The sequence below is a fragment of the Gavia stellata genome, chromosome 13, assembly GCF_030936135.1.
Source record: "Gavia stellata isolate bGavSte3 chromosome 13, bGavSte3.hap2, whole genome shotgun sequence".
In the NCBI taxonomy this organism is placed as follows: Eukaryota; Metazoa; Chordata; class Aves; order Gaviiformes; family Gaviidae; genus Gavia; species Gavia stellata.
The window spans coordinates 23,234,849-23,258,516 of record NC_082606.1 but is presented as its reverse complement, the minus strand read 5'-3'; the positions used below and the strand labels follow the sequence as shown (position 1 = coordinate 23,258,516).

The 23,668-nt window shown below is 52.8% G+C and overlaps 1 protein-coding gene across 1 annotated transcript in view; it reads left to right on the top strand.

Moving 5' to 3' along the window:
* ITGA11 (integrin subunit alpha 11) overlaps window positions 1-23,668 on the top strand; it is a 48,284-nt gene that overhangs the window by 11,999 nt on the left and 12,617 nt on the right. Inside the window, exons 3-16 of the mRNA XM_059823675.1 lie at window positions 9,252-9,361; window positions 11,438-11,529; window positions 11,819-11,933; window positions 13,464-13,591; window positions 14,288-14,436; window positions 15,162-15,306; window positions 15,734-15,899; window positions 16,961-17,031; window positions 17,848-17,992; window positions 19,742-19,890; window positions 20,187-20,327; window positions 21,393-21,596; window positions 22,118-22,248; window positions 22,942-23,108. Of these exons, the coding sequence (XP_059679658.1) occupies window positions 9,252-9,361; window positions 11,438-11,529; window positions 11,819-11,933; window positions 13,464-13,591; window positions 14,288-14,436; window positions 15,162-15,306; window positions 15,734-15,899; window positions 16,961-17,031; window positions 17,848-17,992; window positions 19,742-19,890; window positions 20,187-20,327; window positions 21,393-21,596; window positions 22,118-22,248; window positions 22,942-23,108 (1,913 nt within the window). The remainder of the gene's footprint in view (window positions 1-9,251; window positions 9,362-11,437; window positions 11,530-11,818; window positions 11,934-13,463; window positions 13,592-14,287; window positions 14,437-15,161; window positions 15,307-15,733; window positions 15,900-16,960; window positions 17,032-17,847; window positions 17,993-19,741; window positions 19,891-20,186; window positions 20,328-21,392; window positions 21,597-22,117; window positions 22,249-22,941; window positions 23,109-23,668) is intronic.

Genomic DNA, 23,668 nt, shown 5'->3' with positions numbered 1-23,668 from the left:
CTGTGCAACGTCGCTTCGTACAGGGGCAGTCAGGCAGCGGCTGCCCTGCCCCAGAGCACTCCTGGTGCAGGCAGGGCAAGTGGTGCTGGCGTTACGGGGTCTGAGCATCCCCAGTCCTCAGGGCTGGGCATCTTGGGTGAAACCTGGGGGAAATGGGAGCTCCCCGTGCTGCTGTGCTTGGTATAAAGTGGCCTGGCAGGAGTTTTGGTAGAAGGAGAGGGAGTTACTGTAAGGGTAGAGGTGATCGTGGTGTTGACTCGAAGGGGTGACTTGGCTTGGAGCTGTTCCTCTGCCCCAAGTCATGCTTTGGTTCATGCTGTTTTGGAGGTACTTAAGGTATGAATCGCATGAGTTCAAGCACATTTGTTGCTATGGGTGGATTTATTTGGGCAAAAGACATGTGTTCAAGAATGAAAAGAGTTTCCACAAATGCACGTGGGACGTATGTCCCTCAAACATGGAAGCTCCCATCCCCATGTGCGCTCTCCTCATGCTGCACATGGATGGTTGTGGCAAACACAGACTGGAATTGCCTTGAGTTTGGGGAGAAAATATTCTTAGAGGTCCAAAATCAGGTAAAAAAGGGGGAAAAAAGTTCCCTCCATCTTTCACCTCCCCTCTCCCAATTGCTTTTCCTGATTGCTGCCCATCAACCCATGAGCAGGAGCTGTGTCACTCCCTAAGGAAGGACAAAAGGCCCCGTTCCCTCCTCCCCCACGTGCACGGGAGGACATGCCAACCACTGCCCTCCGCTTTCCATTGCCACCAGTGCCCCCAGCACAGAAGCAGGAGAAGGAAAGGGGCCCGAGGGGTGGGTTGTGCCTCCACGGGGCAGACAGTAGTAGCCGTGATGCTCCATGCAGCGAGCACCGGGACTGCTGCCCCACGCCGGCTTGTGCCTGCGGATTGAAAATTTCCAGCTATGCAGAAAATGAAGCTTGAGAAGAACTGGCTGTGGAAGGAAAGCCCTGGGAATAAACATCCATTAGCCTTCAGAAGCCGTAAAAATAATAAATATAGCATTCCCCAGCTGGCTGAGGCCAGGGCTTCGCTGGTGTTGCTGGCAAGGTGGCATGGCCGGGGAGTGGGTCCCAGGTGGGCTTCAAGGGCTGCGGGTCTGGCATTTGGGGTGCTGGATGCTCTAGAGAGCTCTCTGGCTGCTCTCTCCCTCCTGAGCTTGTGTCTCGTGCTGTCCCGACCCCGCTTTGCAGCAAAGGGGTGCTGTGAAGCCTCGGTGCAGGGTTTGGCCCCTTGAACCCCCCCTGTGCACAGCTCCCCACCACCCTCAGCCAGAGCTCATCCTTGCAAGCACCCCAGGGCTGACCCCCCTTCCAAGGGTGCCTGGAGGGGGGCAGCCCTGAGCCCCCGTCCCCGTGGCAGCTCCAGGCACAGACATGACGTTTCCAGTCTGAGCGCGGCCAAAGGGAAAAGGAGGAGGGAGAAGAGAGAAAAATCTGCCCGGTGGATTTAAAGCTATAATTGTGCTGATCTGGAAAAACAGTTAAAGGGTTTGCTATTTCCCTACTACTGCGAGAGGCTTTCTTGGCTGTAGTTCTCCTGTGGTTTGGCTAGTGCCCGAGCGCTTGGATTATTTTGGTGAAAGGGTACATAACTGCAAAGCATTCCTCCGGCGCGGGGATAACGTCTGCTCCCGGCTCTCCCTCCCACCACGCTGGGGCTGCAGGCACGGCCGCAGGGTGCAGGATGCTGTAGCAGCCCACCCCACCTCCCATCTTCAGGGGTTGTCCCCTTTTCAGCACACATGGGGTCTTTTTTTTTATTTTTTTCAGAAAATCACGTAGGCTCTATTATTAGCATCGCTGGGCTCTTCGGGGCTGCTCCGCAGGTTGGTCTGTCCCTGCCTGGCACCTTCCCAGGGCGCCATGAAGGACACGGGACATCTGACATCCCTGGGGCAGATCTTCCTTGGCATAAAGCAGCACGGTTGTCGCACGCTCTGGGGTCGGTTTGCATCAGCCGGTTAGGCCCTTTCATTATTTTTTTAAATTTTTTTTTTAGAAAGCATTTGGTCTAATCGGAAAAATAGATGTGGTCTCGTGTTACTCGCTGTAGGACTTGCAGAAGAGAGGGGCTCATGGGAGGGCGTCCACTTCCAGACAAACCCAGTCTGCACCAGCAGCACTCAGCTGACACTCTTCATGGTTGGTGGCAGCAAAAAAGCAAAACTGTACTTGGGTTTTTTTTTTTTTTTCCTGCAAGGGACCCAAGGGGAGGCACGTGCAGAAAAGGAGATTTGGGCTACACGACAAATCTAGCAGGCGGAGAGCAGCTGCCCCGCAGGTTCTGGGCTCCCCGGCATCCCAACTTCTCCATCTCCCCTTCCCCACCTCGAGAGCCTGAAAATCGCCCCTGCCCCAACCCTGTGGGTTTACCCAGGGCTTTCCAAACCGCTGCAGCAAAAGCAGCATTCCCTAACCTACCTTTGCTTGCTGTGACACACAGGTGGGCTTCCCCCTCTGAGGTGCACCAGGATTTTTAGGAAGAAACAGAGGAAGCCCATCAAGCACGAGCTTTGGCAGTCAGGCCCTTGGCGCATAGAGGAAAATTGTCTCCTCAGCGTTTTTTTTTTTTTTTAAAGCATCCTCATTGCACCATAGCGTTAGCATTCAGGTGCAGCCCTAAGACCCCAGCACCCCTCCCGCGGTGGGAGGCTGGAGGTGGGTGGACACCAAGCCCTGCCTGTGCCATCACATTACACATGTGCTGCAAAATATCTATAGCCTCATTTATGAAGATCTTGATGGAGGAAGGGGGTCTTGCTCCTTCCCATCCCATATTATTCACCCATAAAAAGGCCTTTGCGATCACATCTTCATTATTTAGGGCTGGGGGCTTGGTGCCCTGGTCTCAGAGCACCGAAGGGCAGCTGGACGGAGCTGTGGTATTGGAGCGGTGACCCAACAGTGCCTCCAATGCAGAAATGCACGGGTGGGGGAACCCCCCGAACACCGTTAGCTGGTGATAATGGGTGACTGGGGAAAGCAAGAGGCAACTGGTGAGAAGCGGAGTCGCAGATCAGGGTTTGCTTTGGAAAACTCCAGAAGAAAGCCAGAAATCGCACGAGTCCTGATGGACACGTGCAGTCCACAGAGAGCATCAACCAGCACCTCCAACCGCCGCAGTGGAAACCCGCGGCCGAGCCAAGAATCACTGACGGGCCTCGCCTGTAAACACCTCTTTATTACAATATCCCTAAGTAAAAGGGAAAAAATTACACCAGGAAAAATAAGAAAGTATCATTACTGCCGACCACAATATTCTGCGAGTTCCTCAGACATGTTTTGCAACACGCCCGTCATCTGCTATTTTAAGGAGAGCGCCGGTAGTTTTGCTTACTGCGATGTCTGTGTAATTGCTGCAGCAGCGCGCGGGGTTCGGACGCTGCGCGCCTCCGTGTTCTGGTGCTGGGCCCCCCCGGGGCTCTTCCCGTGACGTGGCCGCTCAGTGTGGGAGGAGGTGGCCCGCCGGGTCCTGCGTGGCCACGGGAGGGGTTTGCAGACGCACTGTGGGAACGGGCTGTGTAATTAGGAGCATCCATTCCCAGCTCAACCCGGCGTGCGGAACAGCTGGTTAAATTGCAGTCGTGTTTACGTTTTGTTTTGCAATGAGAGGGTTTGTTATAAAGCAGAGAAAACGTTGATCAGCCCTTAAAAAAACAACAACCGAGGGTGCTCGTGCGTGTCGGCGGCAGATGGACAGACTTCTGCAGGCACTCCCCGTGCGGGAGCGGGAGGGGACAGGGATGGGGACAAAGCTATGCCCAGGGGTGCGTCTGGGTCTGGCCCCAGTCACCTCCGCTCCCTGCGCTGGGCTCTGCGGGGTTGGTGGGACCCAAACCTTAAAGCAAGGATGCGCTATGTCTTGGGAGAGATATCCCCTAAACTGACGGAACGTGGGGATGGAGCACAGCGACTGCACTGTCCTTAATGGGATAATATGGGGAGCATAGGGAGACTTGGGAGTGAGCGAGAGGCTCTAATGCCTCCACCGGGAATGCCTCTGCCAAGGGGTCATTTACCAGGTATTCAGTGGGCAGAACTCTCTTGCAAAGGGTGTAACATTCCCCTGCAACCACTGCTGAATAACGAGCCCGAATGGCTCGTCGGTGATGAGTCGGACCAAAGCCGGGTGCTGGAGAAGGGCCCCTCTGGAGCTGGAGATGAAGGATGTCAGCCCAGAAGCAGTGTTAGGGCTGGAGATGATCGGGAACGGATTGGGATGAGACGATGTTACACACAGGAGAGAAGGATGTGGATGAAATAGCCACAACTGGGAGGAGCATCCTCTCCTGGGTGGCAGCGCCCGGGGACATTGTCCTTTGCTGAGGGTAATGGAAACCTGATGTGGACAGTGCAAATACTTCCCCGCTGTAACCATCCTCTTCCTCCTCCTCCCCTGCCACACACCCCGGCCTCAGCTCCTGGGCTGGATGAAACCTCTCACTGCTGCCAGGTGGGAAAGCAAAGGTTTGCATCGCTCCTGGCTTTGTGCGCCATGCTTCTTCAAAACTGCTTTCTGAAAGTACCCACCTGATATTATTTAATGCCCCATTAACCCAGCGCACACCGGGATGGCTTGTTGGTGCTCCCAGAGCCAGCGCCTCTTCTCGCTGCCAGCCTACGCTCCTCTCCCAGATGCCCCAAGCTCCCTCGCTGGCTGCCCCCAGCCCGTGGGTCTGCCCTGTAGAGCAACGAAAAAAATCAGTTTGCCATCTTCCGAGATCTCTGCTGCACCTCCCCGGGCTTTGGGCACTGCTAAGGGATGGATCTGGGTTTAATAACGCAATCGCCATCGACTTGAACTCCCTCCATGAGACCATGATGGAGGTCAGCCGGCGCTCGGCCGCGGCTGTTTGTCCCAGGCGTGGTTTTGAGGTGGCCCGTGGTCACCAACGCGTGGGTTTTATCTGCTCGTGGTGAGCAGAACTGGCTGGAGCGGCAATCTGTCCATCGCTGCCCATGCAAGGCGATGGGATCCTCACCATCAGCAGAGCCCTCCTGCATTCTCTGTGCTCTTCAGTGAAGCCATCTTGTATTTAAAGAGGTAAAAAATGACTGGAGATTGATAAATTGATTTGCTAGAAGCTGCACAAAAAGCTGCTGTCAGACCAAGGGCTCATTTTCAGGTCCCACATCCTCCTGCGCCGCCGTCTCTTTGACTCCTCCGCTGTTTCTGCCTCTCCTTGGAATCCCACTAGGTATTTTTTTCCACCGTTGCCAATGTGGAGAAAAACATTTCAAAGTCCATTCCTCTGTCACGCTCCCTCCAAGGAGCCCCGATCCCATTTAAAGTTTTCCACAGCTGAACTCTCCCTTTCCTCAACCTCCTTAATCACTTCTTCATCCAGTTCCATCTTGAATAAATTAACTGCAAGTGAATTTGCCTTGCAGGAGATTAAGTGTCCCATTGATTGAAAAATGCTGTGAAAAGCATAGTTGCTTCTCCGTTCCTCCCTAATCCCTGCATTCCCGGATCACCAGCTAGACATACCTTCCTTCCCTGATTTCTTTCCATTTAATCAAAATATCTTAAGGTTCAGAACGAGCTTTGCAACCTCTCCGCAATGCACCCGGGGAGCCTGCTGCGCCGGGGGGGTTATTCCCTTAAAAAGTCAGGAAATTCCTGGATGCAAAAAGGCTGAGGGGTCTCTGGGGTGTGGGATCATCATGCGTACGGGGCGAGGGGCTGAGTACATCCAGGCGAAGGTGCTGGTGAGTAAAGCCCTGGCAGGAGAAAGTGCAGGTAAAAACCAACAGCGCTTTAGGGGCAACAGGCAGAAATTAAAAATTTATGCAATAGCGAATAATACATGAAGATAAATAGGGACTAAAGAAATGAAGCAGAACCGGACCCAGGACTGTCGGAGGTTTGATGGCGGTGGTACACCGCTCCGGGAGGGGATGCTGGGGACGGGCACATCCCTTTGGCTCAGCCTGGAGGTGCAGCCAAACTGCCAGGGATTTTTAAGCGCTGGACTCTGCGACAAATTTCCCAGGGAAATGCTGGCTTCTCCACCGCCTGATGCCTTCAAATCAGGGACGGATGTTTTTCCGGGAGATGTGCTCCAGCCAAACATAATTTATTGGGTTCAGTGCTGAGATAACTGACATGAATTAATGTCTGTGACACAGGGAATTCCACCAGATAATGTTTTGACTAAGGGGAAAGAAAAAAAATACCCCACCAATTCAATCAGTACCGAGCAGGTGTGGCTCTAATTGTTTCACACACCGAAGCACGGCAGCATTTCAGATTTTATGTTGCCCGGTTGTGCTAGAAGCACCGCGCACGCCGCTCCCGCACGCGCAATAAAATCATTTACAACAGTGGAGAAAAACGCAAATTGAGCTCGACACACCGTTTTGCTGTTTGCTGTGAGACTCGCCCAGCCTGCAGCCACGGGCACAGCCGTCCCGGCCCGGGAAGCGGGACCCAGCACGGGCGCTTTGCTGGGAAAGTGCTTTTGCAGAGCAGAGGCTCCCTGGGTATTTCCACCAACAGCCTCGTTTTCCTTCTTTTTTTGTTTTTTTCCCAGGATGAAAGTTAAAAATATGTCCTCAGACATGTTGCCCTGAGCAGTCTGCGCTTTTCACATTTAATCCCTTTTTTTTTTTTTTGCTTTTGTCTTCCCCATACGGAGCGCATGAAAAGGAAGGCGAGGGCGGGCTTGTTTGCTTCTGATTTTCTTTTAAAGCTCCGTTTATTAGCCAAGCCGTGACGCAAGGGCCTGCCGCTTCTCTCTTTGCAGAGGGCTTTGCTTGTTTAGCATCAGGCCGTGACCGGGCGAGGATTGCAGCCCTCGGGGAGTGCAAGGCGGGGAGATTTGGGGTGACCCAAGGGTGCGTGGGGAGGGAGAAAGCCGGGATGGAGCAGGGGACGGCTCCCTGCTGCGGCAGGATGCTCCGATTGGATTTAGGTGATTTGAGTGATTTTGGATGGGACTTTTATTTTTTTTTTTTAAGGAAAAAAAAGAATGTTTAGAGCACGGGTTTACAAACCACAAAGGAAAGGAAGAGGTTTGTAAGCAACCGGTGAGCTGGTGAGCAGAGCAGCGTCTCTGACAGCCGACTTCGGGGAACGCTTACAGCATCCCTGCCACCGGCACCTTTCAAACAGCTGGAAAAGCCTTTTCCCGAGCTGCCAAGTTTCCATGAGAATCTGACAGCTTCAGCTAATTAATCATTTAAACTTAACCGAAAAGGGAAAACAATGCCATTGTCTCTGGGAGACAAAAATTCTGGTTTCATGAGCTTCACAGCCCCTTTGCATTCATGGCAGCGTCTGTAAATATTTGGGCTTTCTTTGAGCTTCCAGCCCTGACGTAGGGCTGGGGAATTGGGGGAGTGGGTGGTTTGCCCTCGTCATCGCCTCGCCTTTGGGAGAGATGCTTCGACCTAATAACCACTGGTGTTTGGGAATGTTTATTAATGGGTAGTGCGATAACAGTAATACGTGACTATTAATTAATGGGAAAGTCCCAGCTGGGATTTCCCTGCTGGGAGGTGAGGGGACGCATCGAGGTGGAGCTGCTTGGAGAAGTTAATGTTAAATCCTCTTCATGTTAAACTCTTCTATTGGAATGAAGAACTAGAAAATGAGAACATCATCTTCTGAGGTGTCTCAACCTTCATTTCTTTTCACCTTCAAGGTCTTTTTCTCTCCCCCTCCCACACTCTTTCACTACATTTCCCGTCTTCCACCTTCCCCCCGTCTCTGACCCTGAGCAAACGCGCATCGATAGTGCGGCAGAGGCAGAGGGAGATGAGCAAACTCCTTGTACAGGCCAGAGAGAAGGTACCAAATCTCCCCGCGTTTCTGGATGCTGTTGAGGACAGTTCCAGATGGTTATTATTTTCCCCTAATTAATCTCCTCGTTAGCAATGAAGCTGTAAGACAGGAAGTATTTCCATGAGAATCCTTAAATGCTGCTTAGATTTTGGAGCTTTTAATTTGGTGAGCAATTCCATTTTATAGGGATGGAATAAAAGAATGAGTGTTTAGTGTCTTTGTAGAAGCAGCATTTAAAAAAAATGACCATTTCTGGTCTAACAGGGAACATCTGTGCCGGGGACGGTCGCTTTGCCAGCTGCTGGGTAGGGCAGCGTGGAACAAAAGAGGTCCTGTTTATCTGGGGTTCCGGACTCGGATGGTTGCATCCACCGATAGGATTTTGACAGCAAAAATGCAATGGAGCAGATTTATTTTGGGGCTAACACATTGGGAGTTGAAGATGCCAAAAAAACATGGTTCGGGGTATTTTTGAACTAGCTTGGAAGGAACGGCCAAATTCCTCAGGTCCTGCTCTCCTCCTTTGGTTTGCTGTTTTGTACTATTCTGGTCAAGTCCCCAAGAAAAAGCGAGAAAAATGCTTGCGATGTCCCAGATACATCCCGACGAGTGGCCTGCACCCTTGGTGGTTGTTTGGTTTTTTATCAGCTCCGCTTATTTTAAAGAACAGATAGACACCCAACGTCCTCACCCGCCGCTGAGCTGGGGATCCTCACGTACTGCTCTGGGCTGCTCGTAAGTGAACAACCCCAGGTCGGAGCAAAACTCCTGGAAATTCACTTTTTCAGCTTTTTAGTGGGGAAAATTCCTCACAGCTCCTAGTGTGAGTTGCTGTTAGTGTTATACCAGCTCTTTGCTATTCCTTCGGGTATCACTAGGCAGGACTTCTTCGTACGCATCCAAGTCCTGAAGACAATCCTGGCATGAAAAAGTTCCTACCTGAAGCAGTGGTGGGAAGGCACACCTCCGTTCCCCGCTCCCGGGGGCCAGCCGTGCCCACCACGGGACCTCAGACGGATGCTGAGGGTTTCGGTGGCGGTGCCAGCCGTGAGCCGAGGTGGTGATGGGGGTCCGCCGCTCCTCCCCGCGCCGTCAGACGGTTGGGCAGACCTCGCTGGCTGCCAGGCATTCGTTCACCCTTCGTGCATCTGATGGCCATTACTTCCAAGCAGCTGAATCATCGTCCCCGGCTTATTGCTGCCTGCTATTGTGGGATGGGGAAGTCAAAACAATGCTTTTGTTGCTTGCGCCAAGTCAGGTCAGGGGAACGACAGCGTCTCCCCAGCAAGGGACCCTCTCCTGACACCTCCCGAACCATGAGCCGGGGGCTTGGGCTGAGGGATCCCTTTTCCCGGGGGGTTTCCCCTCCGGCGGTGGCCGTGGGTTTGCTCCCACACCTCCCGCCCAACCTCTGGGCACTGACGGACCCTTCTTCCCCGCAGGCTGGTGGTGGGAGCTCCCTACGAAACCAACGGCCAGCAGAAGACGGGAGACGTCTACAAGTGCCCGGTGACCAGCGACACCCACAGCAACTGCACCAAACTCAACCTAGGTACCGCACACCCGCGGGGCAGCGAGGGGGAGCTGGGCATTTTTAACACGGTGCTTTCTATCACTGCTTTGGTCTGTAAAGATGCACCCTGTCACATTGCCCCGATTATCCCCAAAAGCGTGAAGACTGCGTGTTTTAGGAGGATTTTTAGATAAGGAATTATTTCAGGTGTTCACGTTACTCCTGGTGCTGAGCTTTAGGCAACATTAGGGTAAAACCAAGCAAACTGGAATAAAGTAAAAGAGTTATTTATTTAATATAGCTTAAACTGGCTTATTAAATTATCAGCATAAACTTATCAATGGATAATGGTCCCACTAGCAAATACCTGACTGCACATGGCGGTGTCCGTATTCCCCCTCCGGGGGATGCTTGGACAACGTGCCCACCGCAGCAGGTTCCCTGGGCGCAGGCAGGTTTTCTCCCAGCACCCAGCCTGCCCCCGTGGCTTTGGTATTTGGGCAATTATCACCCAGCCCCACCACCCCCCGGCCCCATCCCTGCCGTCGCAGGAGGAGAGAGGCCAGGGGTGCTCCGGTCCCGCAGACATCCCAATCCCATCTCCCTGGATGGAGAGAGCGAGCTCTTTCTTGGGGTTTCTTGGGCTGGTCCAGCACCGACTGTGCCGACGGCACTACAGCGTCATATCGGGATGTGCCCTCCCTGGGTTGGGGCAGTGCAAGGCGTGAGGGGATGAGTCCCCTTTGCTGCCCAAAGTGGGACGCCCGACAGGCACGTCGCTGTCTCAGTGGGGAAAGTGAGAGCTGGGGACTTTCTCATGGTCCTGAGGAGCATCGCTGGGGTTTGGGGGCAAGGTCTGGGATTTTTTAACACTGGAGCAGCTGGAGCATCTGTTCTCACTTTATTTTTCATCATTATGAATCTAAACTATCCTGGGTTTCTACCAGAGCTGATAAGAGGCGAGGAACTTTGGATCATCTGCAATATTTGATTGATTGGCTCCAAATATTTTCTTTTTTTTTAAACATTGTTTTCTTTTTCCTTTTTTTTTTTTTGTTATTTGCTATGAGAACATAGAGATTCTTCAAGGAAATAATTCTCTTGTGTGTGTAAATTTGGATCTTGCTAAAAAGCAATCTTTTTTCCATTGGAAACAAGTTTCAGATGAAAAGATTGGTTCCATGAGCACATCCTATTTTACTTTTTTCCCAATTAACTCGTCTAGTTAGCGCAGTCCAGTTAGTCAGCATAGCTGGGTACCAGAGCAGGACGGTGGGGCCTCAGCATCTGCAGCCGGGGTCCTGGGGGATTTATAACGTGGGCTAAAGCCCCTTTGTCTCTGGTTTTGCTGCAGCGTGCATGCAGACAGTGGGTCGGAGCAAGCTCAGGGTGCATGGCTGAGAGCCGGGGCTGCAGCCGGCTTGTGGATCTCGGTTTGCAACCAACACCTCAATTTTACCATTAATTGCCCAATGTCTTCCCCTTCTCAGTTGGCTTCTTGGACAGAAGAGAAAAGAGGAGCCCTGGGGTGCAGGGAGCTGCGTTGCCCAGACCCCCTGAAGTGGGGAAAGCGTGGCGGGAGCTGGCACTGCCGGACCCCCCCAGGCAGAGGCAGCTTTGGTGCCCTCAGGAACTGGGTTGGGCAGCATTTGCGTGGCAGCTGAAGTTTCTTACCGTTAGCAGAAAGACAGGGTTGTTCCCGGTTTCTGGGCTGACATGGGAAACGAAAGCAGTGCACAAAGATAAACCAGCCACTAAATGCCTGCTGGCCTGGCAGTAAGAGAAGAGATGCTATAGCTGCTCACAGGGGTTGCTTCCTAAATATTGACTGTGTAAGAGATGCCGTCTCTGACTCACAGCTTCATCCCCTAGCAGACGTTTCTCTTTGTTGGTTGCGGCATCTAAGAAAAAAAACAGTTCTCATCTTGACAACTGTTTCCAAAAAAAAACCCAAAAGCACAAACTCTGCAGTGTAAGCACGCCAAGAGGCTCTCCTCCGGCGTTCAGCTGGATTCCCTCTTGCTCCAGAGATGCTGAGGAGCAACACGGGGACATGGGCTGGGTGGCTGGCATCCCTGCCCGGCGGCTGTCCCTAACCGCATCCTCTCTCCGAAGGACGGGTAACGCTCTCCAACGTTTCCGAGCGGAAGGACAACATGCGCCTCGGCCTCAGCCTGGCTACCAACCCCAAGGACAACAGCTTTCTGGTGAGGAACGGGGGCTTCGGCACAGCCGGTCTCCCTGCGCGGGGAGGTCGCTGCGAGGTGCGCGTACATCAGAGTGTAAAGGCACGCAAAACCAGATGCACCTTCATAAGCACATAACGTCGTGCAAATACGCCTCTGTGTATTTATATATACGCTGTGTGCACTGCGGGGCTCAGAAACCTCGCCTTCCATGGGGAAAAAGATGCCAAAGGAGAGGACAGCCTTGCACGGCAGCAATTAAAAAGTGGTGGTTTCAAACCCATCCCTGACGCTTGATTTTTCCCCCCAGGCCTGCAGCCCTCTCTGGTCCCACGAGTGCGGGAGCTCCTACTACACCACGGGCATGTGCTCCCGGGTCAACTCCAACTTCAGGTTCTCCAAGACGGTGGCTCCGGCTCTGCAGAGTACGAGAAAAAATCTGCCCCGCAGCTCTAACCCCGCCTTTGAAGTCAGAGGGAATTTCTGTTCTCTAATCGCTTCAGTCCCATTGAGAAAACAAAGCGATGTCAGTGTTTAAGCGAAGGCAAGAGAGCAGAGGAAATGGTTGCAGGGAAGTGATTCAAAGGGGGTTACGTACACAGACATCTGGTAAACATTTTCCTTTTGACTGACACCCGGGGAAGACAAAAAACACCTTATTCTTCCAAAACCAGAAATAAAAGTATCCAGAATATTTTATCAGCACAGCTAGGAAGGCGAAATAGGGAAAGAATTCAGACCTTGGCCACACAAAACAAAGAGCTCGTTGACTGCAAGCTAAATATTTTGGCCCATGTTTGTAAATTTGGGTACGTGATTTTATTTTGAGGTATTAAATAAGCTTCTGGCTTTCCTGTAGGTGGTAAAAATTGCCGACTCCTGTCCTGCACCGCCGGAGCTCCCAGAAGCTCCTTGCCCCCACCGGGCACAGGGTGCGATGCCCCAGCTCCATCACCCGTTTGGTGTCAATTAATTCTCACGGCATAGAGCAGGGCACGGGAAAAAGTGACTTTTGGGGGGCAGAGGCAGTAGAGGCAGAGCCCACCACCAGCGTCGCTTCCGTCTTTATGGCCAGGAGATGCTTTTAGCCCTCGCTGCAAAGAATAATTGTTTTTTTTAGAGAGGAGGTGGTTAATGAGCAGAACGTTATCGTTTAACGAGTGGGATGCAGAGGGTCGGTTCTTCTCCGTGGGTCCCGGGGTGAGGGGGGGATCGAGATGGTGGCACGCAGCTGAGGAGCACGGTGATGGAGCGACCCACGTGAGACCCCAGTCCATGGATGCGCTAACCCATAAACGCTTGCAGTAGGCGAAAAGGGCAACCGATAAATATCTGTCATTGGAAAATTCAGCATCTCCTGGTTTTCTGCTACTTTTCTAAATAGTGTTATAAAATATATGCAAGCTAGAGAGATGACACTGAGCAATTTTCCCCGCTGGAAACCAGTCGACTGCCTAAAACCTTCGCAGCTCGTTCCGCGGAGCCAAGGCCTGGGGTCCTCGCCGGGGTTTTTGGCTGCCTTGTCGCTGAGGATTTAACGGGAAGGGGAGGAAATGCCCGACTTGCGTTGTATGGCGAGTACAGGCAGGGCTGAGGAGTGACTCAGGGGTAAAGCATCGCTCTGCGGGAGGAACGGAGGCCGGATCCTGCCTGCAGCGGGCCACTCTTTGAAGTATGCAACTATATTAGACCGGATAAAGGTCCAAATCTGAATCAGAAAAGATACCACTGAGTGTTATTCTTAGAAAGCTATCCGGTCTTTTCTCGGCAGAGAGGATGCTTGTGGCTTCTCTCTACCTTGCTGAAGCCCTAAGGTCTTTATGAATGATTGAAATAAGACCTTTTTTCAAACAAATCATAGGAGCAAGTACCTGACTGCGAGGAATGAAGCCATAAATCTCCCCTTTGCAAGCATTGCCAAGGTCTTTCAATAAGACACTGCGTATTTTTCACAGGATGCCAGACGTACATGGACATAATCATAGTTCTGGATGGATCAAACAGCATATATCCTTGGGTTGAAGTTCAGCACTTCCTGATAAACATCTTGAAAAAATTTTATATTGGCCCCGGCCAGATACAAGTAAGCCCCTGCACAAATTACGCGTGTCCCCCCCCGCGTCGTGCAGAGTCCCCCGGCCGCGCTCACGGGGCCGTTTCCGACCTCCCTTTTTCTGCCGATACGCTGTAATTTGGCACCGCGCTTTTTCAGAATGAACTTTCAATGTATGGATTTTAAAGCCGAGCCCATGGAAATACCGCTGACATTAATGGCTTTAACTGAGCTATGGAGAGAGCAGCACCCCACACCCTGACGGGCGTGGAGAGGGTGAAATCATGTGGAAATATAGAAGTATTGCCCTGCGCGGGGGCAGCTTGTTGCAGCTGCGAAGAGCTCTCCATCCTCTTCCTATTAGTAATCATGGGCTGATTTCGGCAGCAATTTGTGCAAGGATACCCTCGACAATTTGCACAAATAACCCCCGGTTTGGTCCCATCTAGAGATGCTGTGGGTCCGCAGCGGGCACAGCACATCTGCATCACCCCAACCCCTTAAGGCAGGGCAAGGGTTGCTGCGCGTGGGTGAAAGCTGTCAGAGAATGGAAATAAAATTGAGCATTATCAACCGTCCCGTAGAGGGAAAATGAGCAAATCGGGACAGGGTGATTGATTTTCACCGGTGGCTGTTATTTCGTGTGGTCGACAAAGCGTGCTCGTCGTGTCACAGGCCCTTACTATGCCTTGTTGGCATCCTTTGTGATATTCCTTTAATCCCTAGGTCGGAGTTGTTCAGTACGGAGAAGATGTCGTCCATGAGTTTCATTTAAATGACTACAGGTCTGTAAAAGATGTGGTAGCGGCTGCCAGTCACATAGAGCAAAGAGGAGGTACAGAAACCAGGACTGCCTATGGGATAGAGTTTGCTCGGTAAACATCTCTCACGTTCCTGTTCATTCTGATAACAGGTTTAAAATCACCGTTTGTTTTTCTTCCCTCTCTCCCCCTTCACTTTTCCTCGCTGCTTAGAAAACAGGGGATACCGCCGGGCTAAAAATGCTATTGCAAAAAGGCTCAGTCCTTAACTGGTGCTTTACAAATGATGCTTTGTAAAACCGCTCCATCCTCGGTTGCAGCTGGACCAGAAGGAGGGGGCAGAGCCTGACTCCGAAAATGCAGCCTCTTTCTGAAAGCGCTCAGCCCCCAAACACGACCCCACATCTGCCCCAGGCACCGTAGTTCTTCTGCAGACCCCCGTCGGGTACCCGGGAGCTCAGTAGAGCCCCGACCCACCGCTCCATCTCCTCTGTTACCTGGGACACGTGCCTGCTCCTGCACTTTTTTGCCGCAGCCCGACCAGTATTCCTGCTGCAGATTTAGGGCATTTTGCTGAATTAACGGCTGCTCTCCCGCAAGAAGCCAGCTCCATCGGTGGAAAAATCCCCTTTGAAAGTCCTAAAATGTTTCCCGAGAATCCTGCACCCGATTGCACCTCCCCAAGGGCCAGCAGCCCACCAAACACCTCTCGGCGCTTTACGATGCGGGCGATCGGGCGCGCGTCTCGGCAGCCGCGGCGGTTTCGGCGAGCGCGCGGCGGTGGGAGCCGCGACCCTCCTGGTGAGGCTGAGCAGCCCAGGGCATCTCTTCAATTGCAGCTCGGAAGCGTTTCAGAAAGGTGGCCGGAAAGGGGCAAAGAGAGTAATGATTGTAATCACAGATGGAGAGTCGCACGACAGCCCAGACCTGGAGAAGGTGATCGAGGACAGCGAGAAGGACAACGTCACCAGATACGCGGTGGCGGTAAGTTGGGGGGGAACACTTTCGGCAGCGAACAGCTGCAAAAGCTATGCAGAGCTTGGCAGCGCCCCATGCACCCCAATGCGATGGGGCTGACAGTGCAGCCCACCTCCACCGCTCCCAGCGCATTCGCAGGGGTCCTTGTTGTTGGTCCTGCTGTTGCAGGAGGCGGTGGGATGCTCGGCACTGCATTGGGACAGGCAGGACCCTGCGTTGTGCCAGGCTCCCAAATTGCATGAGGGGTCCCCAGCCTGGGCTGCCTGGAGGAATTACAGCAGCTCCTCGCCCCTCGGTTTGCTCCCGCAATGGGGTGTCGGACGCCAAGGCTTTCGGGCTCCTTCTATATGGACGCCCCTCACTTGGGTGCTTTGGGAGAGCTCCATCCATCGCATGAAAACCCCTGAATCTTGCATTTCTGTTTCAAACCTAGGTATTGGGTTATTATAACAGAAGAGGAATCAATCCCGAAGCCTTTTTGAACGAGATAAAATTCATAGCGAGCGACCCAGATGACAAGCATTTCTTTAATGTCACGGATGAAGCAGCACTCAAAGACATCGTGGATGCGCTGGGGGAAAGGATATTTAGCTTGGAAGGTGAGTGATGCTCGTCCCCGACGCAGCCCAGCTGGCCAGGCTGCAGCGGGTTGCTTCAGATGTGCTGTCGGTCCTCGGTTTGCTGAATTTGAATGGGTCACACCGGGGGTTTCCCTAATATCTGTTTGATACAGAACCTAAAATCACACTTTGAATATCTTCATGTATAAAGGATTGTCTTTATTTTGAGTGGTTTGCATCCCTCAAGCATCAGGAGCACAGATGCCTCGAAAGGTGACCCCTCATTCTTGCAACCATTATTTGCAGAGCCGTGATGGCTCTGTCATTTATAGCAAACCTTTGAAATTTGGCATGGGGGCCATCTGGGTGTCAGCATCTTTCTCGCCCATCAAACTCCATTCAAACCCAGCCGGGTTATAAACAGGCAAAAACCACACGCCAACTGCCAGGGAGTCCCTGGGGTGGCAGGCATTGCGGCGTTATGGGAATAACGTAGGGGTTTATGGTTTATTGGCTGAAATTAAATATCAGGAAATATTTCTGGTCTAAATGACAGAGCTTCTGTCCACCTTGTGACAAGTTTGTCGGTCTCCAAAACTAAATTTATCTAAATTTCATAAGAAAAGCGCATCCTGAGATGAACAATCCAAACAGAAGATGGAGGGCTTTCACTGGAAATTAAATATCTCAGGGTTTGGGGGAATTTCGGTCAAACCAGCTCACAAACTCCCCACCAGTTTGCCAGTTATCTCGGTCCACCCTTCTCAGTGGAAGAACGCTTCCCTGGGTGAGAAGCTTCACCCAGTTGCAATTATGAAGAGAAATCCTCTAAATCCACATTTTTGTGTGACCTTGCAGCTAGGAAATCAGACAACCGCACTGCGGCAGAGCTCCCAGTATCTATCAGCAGCACAGGTTTGTGTAATTGTGGCCATTTAGGGAGAACCAGGCTCATCTGTGGCAACTGAGGTCCTTTGTGCCCCAGGTGGGGTGGAGGTGGACGCTCATCCCATCCCAACCCACCGAGGCACCGCTCAGCCCCTCCAGGAAAGCAAAGCTCTCCATTAAGTACAAATTCCCTTTTTTTTTTTTTTTTTAAGGAACCAACAAGAATGAAATCTCCTTTGGCCTGGAAATGTCCCAAACTGGATTTTCATCACATGTTGTGGAAGTAAGAGAGTAAATGCGGGGATTTTTGCCCCTGCCTGCGCGAGCAGGCACCCCGTGCTTTTTACCATCACCGGCAGCTGCAGGTGGGGAGCCGGGAATTTTGGGCAGGTTATTAATCATGAAGCTAAATTGCTAACATGAGCATAAGGAAGAAAATGCTGTTGCTGCCGGTTTATCCCATGGGGAAGGGAGCTGCTGGGAGACCGGTGCTTTCCTCAGGACCAGCCTGCAGCAACTCCTCCCGATGCCACGATCTCAAGGTGCTGGGATGTGCCATGGGGGAAGGCGCTTGTTGGTGGTGGGATGCGGAAGGTGGTCAGCCCCCTTCCACCCACGGGCTCAGCGGGCTGGCAGGTCCGAGCGAAAAGCCAGCAGGAATTCCCGCTCGGGCTTTTCCTGGGGAGAGGAAAAGCACACTGAAAAAATATGGGTGGGGTGGAAATGTCATTCCAGCATGTTTAAAAATCTCCATCTTTCCAGGTGTGCTTTGGAGAATGGTTTGCTTGATTATTCTTTTTATTATTATTGATTTTTTTTTCTTTTCCATTTGTGAGATTCCTCCCCTTTTCTATAAAATGTGTTATTTCTGGGAGGGACCATTTGCTGTTTTTCTCTTCTGCACTCTGCAGCCTCCGATAAGTATATCGTCTAGGATTTGGGCTTTGAGGCACCCCCATATGTGTTCTCACACAAAACCAGCCCGTCGGGTCCCCTTGTCCATCTCAGCATGAATCGGCTTTGCCCGTATGGGCAGCGTGGAGCAGAATTGTCTCCATTTAGCGAGAAATACCCTCAAACTACTCCTGCTTTCCCACAGGATGGGATCTTGCTGGGGGCAGTGGGTGCCTACGACTGGAACGGAGCCGTCCTGAAGGAAACCAGCAGCGGGAAGGTCATTCCCCTGCGGGAATCCTATCTCCAGGAGTTCCCGGAGGAGCTGAAAAATCACGGAGCGTATTTAGGTAAGAAAGCCAAATGAGGCTCTGCTGCCAGGGCTGAATTCATGATTTTATGCTTAATAATAGGAAGCACAACATATTTCTCAAATGACTAATAGCAGCCAGCGCTCCCAGCGTAGGCGGTACCGTGCCCGGCTGTTTGCGAGCTCCCGTCGGTGGGAGACCTGTGTTGCCCCTTGCTCAGGGATGCAGTGTACGTGAGCATCCTCACCTGGGAAGAGTCCAGTGTGGACCCCGGTGTGCACCACGAAAGTGATTTAAATGCAGAAGTAGCTCAGACACCGGCCAGCCCGGCTCATCTGCAGCGCTTACTGGAATAGCTTAAAAAGCACCGATGAAATTTCATGCCTAGGGAGGAAATACCGGCTGGGTTAATCCATTCCATGTGCGACCATTGAAGCTCCGGAGTAAAAATATCAGCCTGGTTTGCAAAACGAAGCCTCTCTCCAGAGATCTGCGTGCCAGGCTGAGCTGCCCCGTGGCAGGGAGCGGGGTGGGATGCTGCGGGGACACCCGCCCGTGTGTCGGGGCTCTTCCCTCCGCTGGGGACGTGAACAGCCCCTGGACACATGGGTCATCTCTTTGGGGTGACAGCAGAGTGTCCCCCGGACTCGGCTGCAAGTGCCTGGAGTGGGGGTACCCATGACAGTAGGTGGGAGCTCAGCTGGGCTCTGTCTTTCCCATTGCCTGGAGTAAGAAAACCAGAAATATTAAGGAAAAGCCGGTGCATCCTGTGGAACAACCCGGCTCGCCCAGCGCTGGGACCTGGGGGTTTCAAGGCTGATGCTCAGCTTAGGACTATCCCCCCAGAGGGGAAATATTTAGGGAGGCAGAGACCCCAGGTAAGGTGAATACCCCTGGGAAAGGGGTCTGTAAACCCTGATAATCCCTGGAGATACTCAAAATTCAACTGGATGTGACCCCGGATGATCTGATCCAGCTTCATGGTTGGCCATGCTTTGAGTTTCTGATAATTTAAGTAGCATTTAAAACTGACTGTGAACATGCAGGAACCTGGAGCTGGGTTTGAAAAATAGGATTTTGCAGCCCCGGCGTTATATTCCTACATAAGCCCATCTGCAGACGGGCAAGCGCCGCAGCCCAGCGTGCAACGTGTGGTGTCGGTGATCCGGCGCAGAAAATAACCCCTCTGGGTAGGAGAGAGGGATCGCTTACCCACTTACGCAGGGTTATTTCCATAAGGACTCATGAGCAACGAACGGCCTTCATGGATTCGTGGCTTTTATTGGGCTGTGTATGTTAACGTCAAGCATCAGCAAAGTCTTTCACGCTTGGTTTCGGATGCGGTGTTGCCGGGGTCTCGCAGGAGCGGAGCAGTGGGTGCCGCAGCCTCCCGGCATGCACGCACCTTGTTAGCGTTTGTTTGACTTGATGTCAGCCGTGAAGTAAAACACTTATCAGGCCGGGAATTGGACTTGCCTTCCATGAAAGAAGGATTTTGCACGGGGTTTGCCGGCTGCGTTAGGCAGTGCCAGAACTCCTGGTGCAGCTGCACTGCTCAGGGTGTAGGTAGGACCTGAGCAGGCGGCTCAAAGCCCAGGGTCAGGGCGCTGGGATTTATATGAATGACTTTATCTTTGAAGAAATCTGGGTTTCTAGCTTCCCGATCTGGGAGGCAGCCAGAGTTGTGTCAGCAGCTGGGGGCTAATGGGAAGCAGAGCACCCGGCAGCGGCTGGGAGCAGGCAGGGAGCCGCTCGGCTGTGCTAACCCCGCGCCTGCCCCCCTTCCAGGTTACACCGTCTCCTCCGTCATATCCACCAAGCATGAGCGGATTTACGTCGCTGGAGCGCCCAGGTTCAACCACACTGGGAAAGTCATCATTTTCAGCATGCACAACAACCGAAACCTCACCATCCACCAGGCGCTGAAGGGAGAGCAGGTAATGCCGGGGCACTCGCTGCCAAGGATGCTGCACGGATTTTTCCACCTGGCATGCATGCTCCTCCATAAATCCTCCCCCTTCATTTTGCAAATTGTTCTGTTTAAATGGCTCAGCAGTGTAATGCATCCACAGGCAGCTGGGAATCACCTGGCTGTCACTGCACCCCCAGCTCTGAACCGCATGGCTGTAGCAGGGATGGGGCTCGGAACGCCCCTGCGGTCCCCGCCGGGGAGGGTGGCAGTGCCCCTGCACGCCGGGAGCATTGCTGCGATCCCCTCCTCTGCCTCCTCCAGATCGGCTCCTACTACGGCAGCGAGATCAACTCCCTCGACGTCAACGGCGACGGCGTCACTGACGTTTTGCTGGTGGGAGCCCCCATGTACTTCAGCGAGGGCAGGGAGAGGGGGAAGGTCTACGTCTACACCCTGCGGGAGGTACGTGGCAGCACCACGAGGTGAGCCAGCGATGCCACAGGGGCCGGGGCATTTGGGCACTAGCACGGGAACTGTGTCCCTTCATGTCACCTCCCTGGGGTGGCTCCGGGCTGTGAGCACCCGCCAGCTTCCATCAGACATCACAGGGCACGGCACCGGCTCCAAAGGCAACAGAGCTTGGCAGCGCCTTGCTATTGTGGCTGCTGCAAGACTCGAGGAGGATTTCTCTGTTTTCCTTGTTTATAAACAATCTCAGGGGGTTTGCTCGCTGCCAGCGAAGGGAGTCCAGCCTGCGCTGGAGCGGAGCCACCTCGTCTTGAGGCTTCGCTGCTCCTGGCCAGGCAAGCTTCCCGGTCCCAAGGAGGTGATGCACAGGGTGCAAGGCGAGGTCCTGCTGCTCCCGGCCTCGCAGAGGCAACACACGGGGTGCAAGGCACGGTCTTGGCAACGTGGGTGTCTCTCCGGAGAAACAGTCCCCATCCACTTTGCCTCCCCCAAAACCGTTCCCTCCAAGGGCACCCTCCTGCCCAGGGTCGTGGGGGGGGCAAGGTCGGTCTCTCCACCATCGCCTCAGGGCACAGACGGAACATGTGCCTGCCCCCGTCCCCTTCTCTGGCACCCAGCCGCACTCTGGGGCAGGACCAGCTTTCCCGCTGCCCTCAAATCTGGGTGAAAATGCAGTTTCAGAGCCAAAACCGTCAGGCTCCAGGGGCACACGGGGCAGTGAGCAGGTCGTGCTCCATATCCAAGGCTGCAGAGCCCACCTGGAGCAGCAAGAGCCCCTGTATCTAAAGCACAAATTTTATGCAATTATTTACGTAGGTTGCTATAAAAGGAAGGCAAAGCAGGCATGGGGCTGGCACGGGCTCATCCATCCCCATGGACACGCTGAGCAGAAAGTCCCGCAGCCCCGGGAGGGATCTCGCCTCATTCCTTAGAGAAATTGCTCACACAGCACTGCGTCTTGTCTGCTTGCCTTTGAGGGTTTTCTCCTCTTGCCAGGCTTGCTGCTGATGGTTTTGGGGTTGGGTTTTTTTTGCCTTTTCTCTTTGGCTGGCCCAGCAGAACCGCTTCGTTTCCAGCGGTGCCCTCGTAGATCTGCAGAGCTACCAGAACTCCCGCTTCGGCTCCTGCATCGCTGCCGTGCCAGACCTCAACCAGGACTCCTACAATGACCTTGTCGTCGGGGCGCCTTTGGAGGACGAGCACCAAGGAGCAATATACATCTTCCTCGGCTTCGAAGAGACCGTCCTGAAGAAGTACAAGCAGGTACATCTCCCGGGTGCTTCGGTTGTCCTCATCCTTCATCAGAACAAATGTCATTTATGCCCATTTTAAGGACTGATAGAACACATTAAATTCACGTGCAGTATTGCATTGTTAATTATTATTGCCAGATATTCTCTCTTGTGAGGGGTCCAAGACAAAGCGAATGTAGGTTATGAAAACGTGCTTGAAATCAGGGGCAATGCTTAGCGCTCGGTGCAATGGATTACTATAGATATTTACTATATATATATATTTACTATATACTATTACTATAGATATTACTATAGATATTTCTCACAAGTGTGAGAAATAGTAAATATGCAGAGTAAATTCAGCAGAAATCTCTGCATGGTGACTCCAAAGAGAAACTGCTCTCATTCCCTGGAAAATTATATTTGGTGCAATCACCTGGAAAGGGGCATCTTCAGTAGCGTGGTGGAGGTCGGCATGGCGAACCCCTCCTTCGCAGGCAGGGATGCTCCTGCTGGAAACCAGACTGGATCCTCCCCTTTGCTTTTCAGCGGATAGCAGCTGCGGACCTCGCGCCAGGCCTGATGTATTTTGGATGCAGCATCCACGGGCAGCTGGACCTGAACGAAGACGGGCTCGTAGACTTGGCCGTCGGCTCTCTGGGGAACGCCGTGCTGTTGTGGTTAGCTGTATCTCCTTTGGCACTCTCCTCTGCCCGAAGTTCATTGCAATATGCTGACATTTTTTGGGGGAAAACTGATCTCCCAATGATCTGACCCATCTTTCCACAATAACAACCCCCTGTCCGATGGGGCCATGGGATTTCAATGCTGTTGGGCCCTAGAAGGACGTCAGAGTTAGTTTTGCATTGAATTTCGACATTAGTCCCCCAGGAGTTTTAAACCAGCTATTTGATTTGTGGTGATTTGCCCAGGCTCCCTCTGTTCTTATTGAATAAGAACAACTTAATATTTTCAAATATTGATTCATGTTTGGAAAGTCCCTTGCAGCTGTTAGGACGGAGGGTAGCTGTGCCCAGCAGAGATGGGCCACCCTGGGGTCTGCCTTGGCAAGTGCTATGTGCACACAAGGGGCCAAATCCTGCCCTTGGTTTTGAGCTACTTCACTGGCGTAAGCAGGAGTCAAACATGTGCAAGAGATTTTATCCTTCAAATACTATATAGATGAGCTGAGAGTAGATCAGCATGCTGTGATGGCCTTCGGTCTTCTTCAGCACCTTCTTGATGTTGCAAAAATGGGTGAAAAGGTGTGAAAAGGGTAAATCGGGAGGTATGGGAGAATTTTGGAGGCTGCTGCAGATGTCTGCGGGCATTCTGTGCTGCATCACATCTCCCGACCCTTGCTTGCCCCGCAGGTCCCGCAGCGTGGTCCAGATCAATGCCAGCATCCGCTTTGAGCCCTCCAAAATCAACATCTTCACCAAGGACTGCAAGCGGAATGGGAAGGATGCCACCTGCATGTCAGCCTTCGTCTGCTTCACCGCCGTCTTCCTCTCGGCTCACTTCCAGACGGCCAGCGTGGGTAAGTGGCACTGCTGCTCGTGCAACAAAAACCCCAATTCATGCATTGCTTAGGTCTCCAGCCCTGAGGGAGCACCCGGCTTCTGCCAAGGGAAACCATCCAGGAGCTTGGCATGTCTGGAGGAGTGCACGGTGCCATCTGCCACATCCCTTTTTACCCACAAATTTGTCCCTATCCTGGCTGATGTAGCAGGGTCGGTGGCTCTGCCGTTAAGCAGTGCCAAGAAACACCCCAAGGATCCGACCTCACCCGTGCTTAACCCCTTCTCCCACCTATGCCCCGGGGCCAAGCTCTCCTGCAGCTTGCCTTGCCGTGGTACTTGTGGCGGGGATGTCACCACCACCTCGCCGGCCAGCGGGACAGGAGAGGACGTGCCCGGACCGTGTCCCACAGAACTCATCCGTCCTCCCCGCTGCAGGGGCAGGACACATCTGCTGGCCATATGTGCATGCTTCCCTAATATCCTGGGGAATCTCTTGAAGTTTTTGGCCAGCTCTGCTATTAAACCCTTGCATGTTGCTGTGACCCCGAGTCTACCCGGCGGATGCTTGTGACTCAGC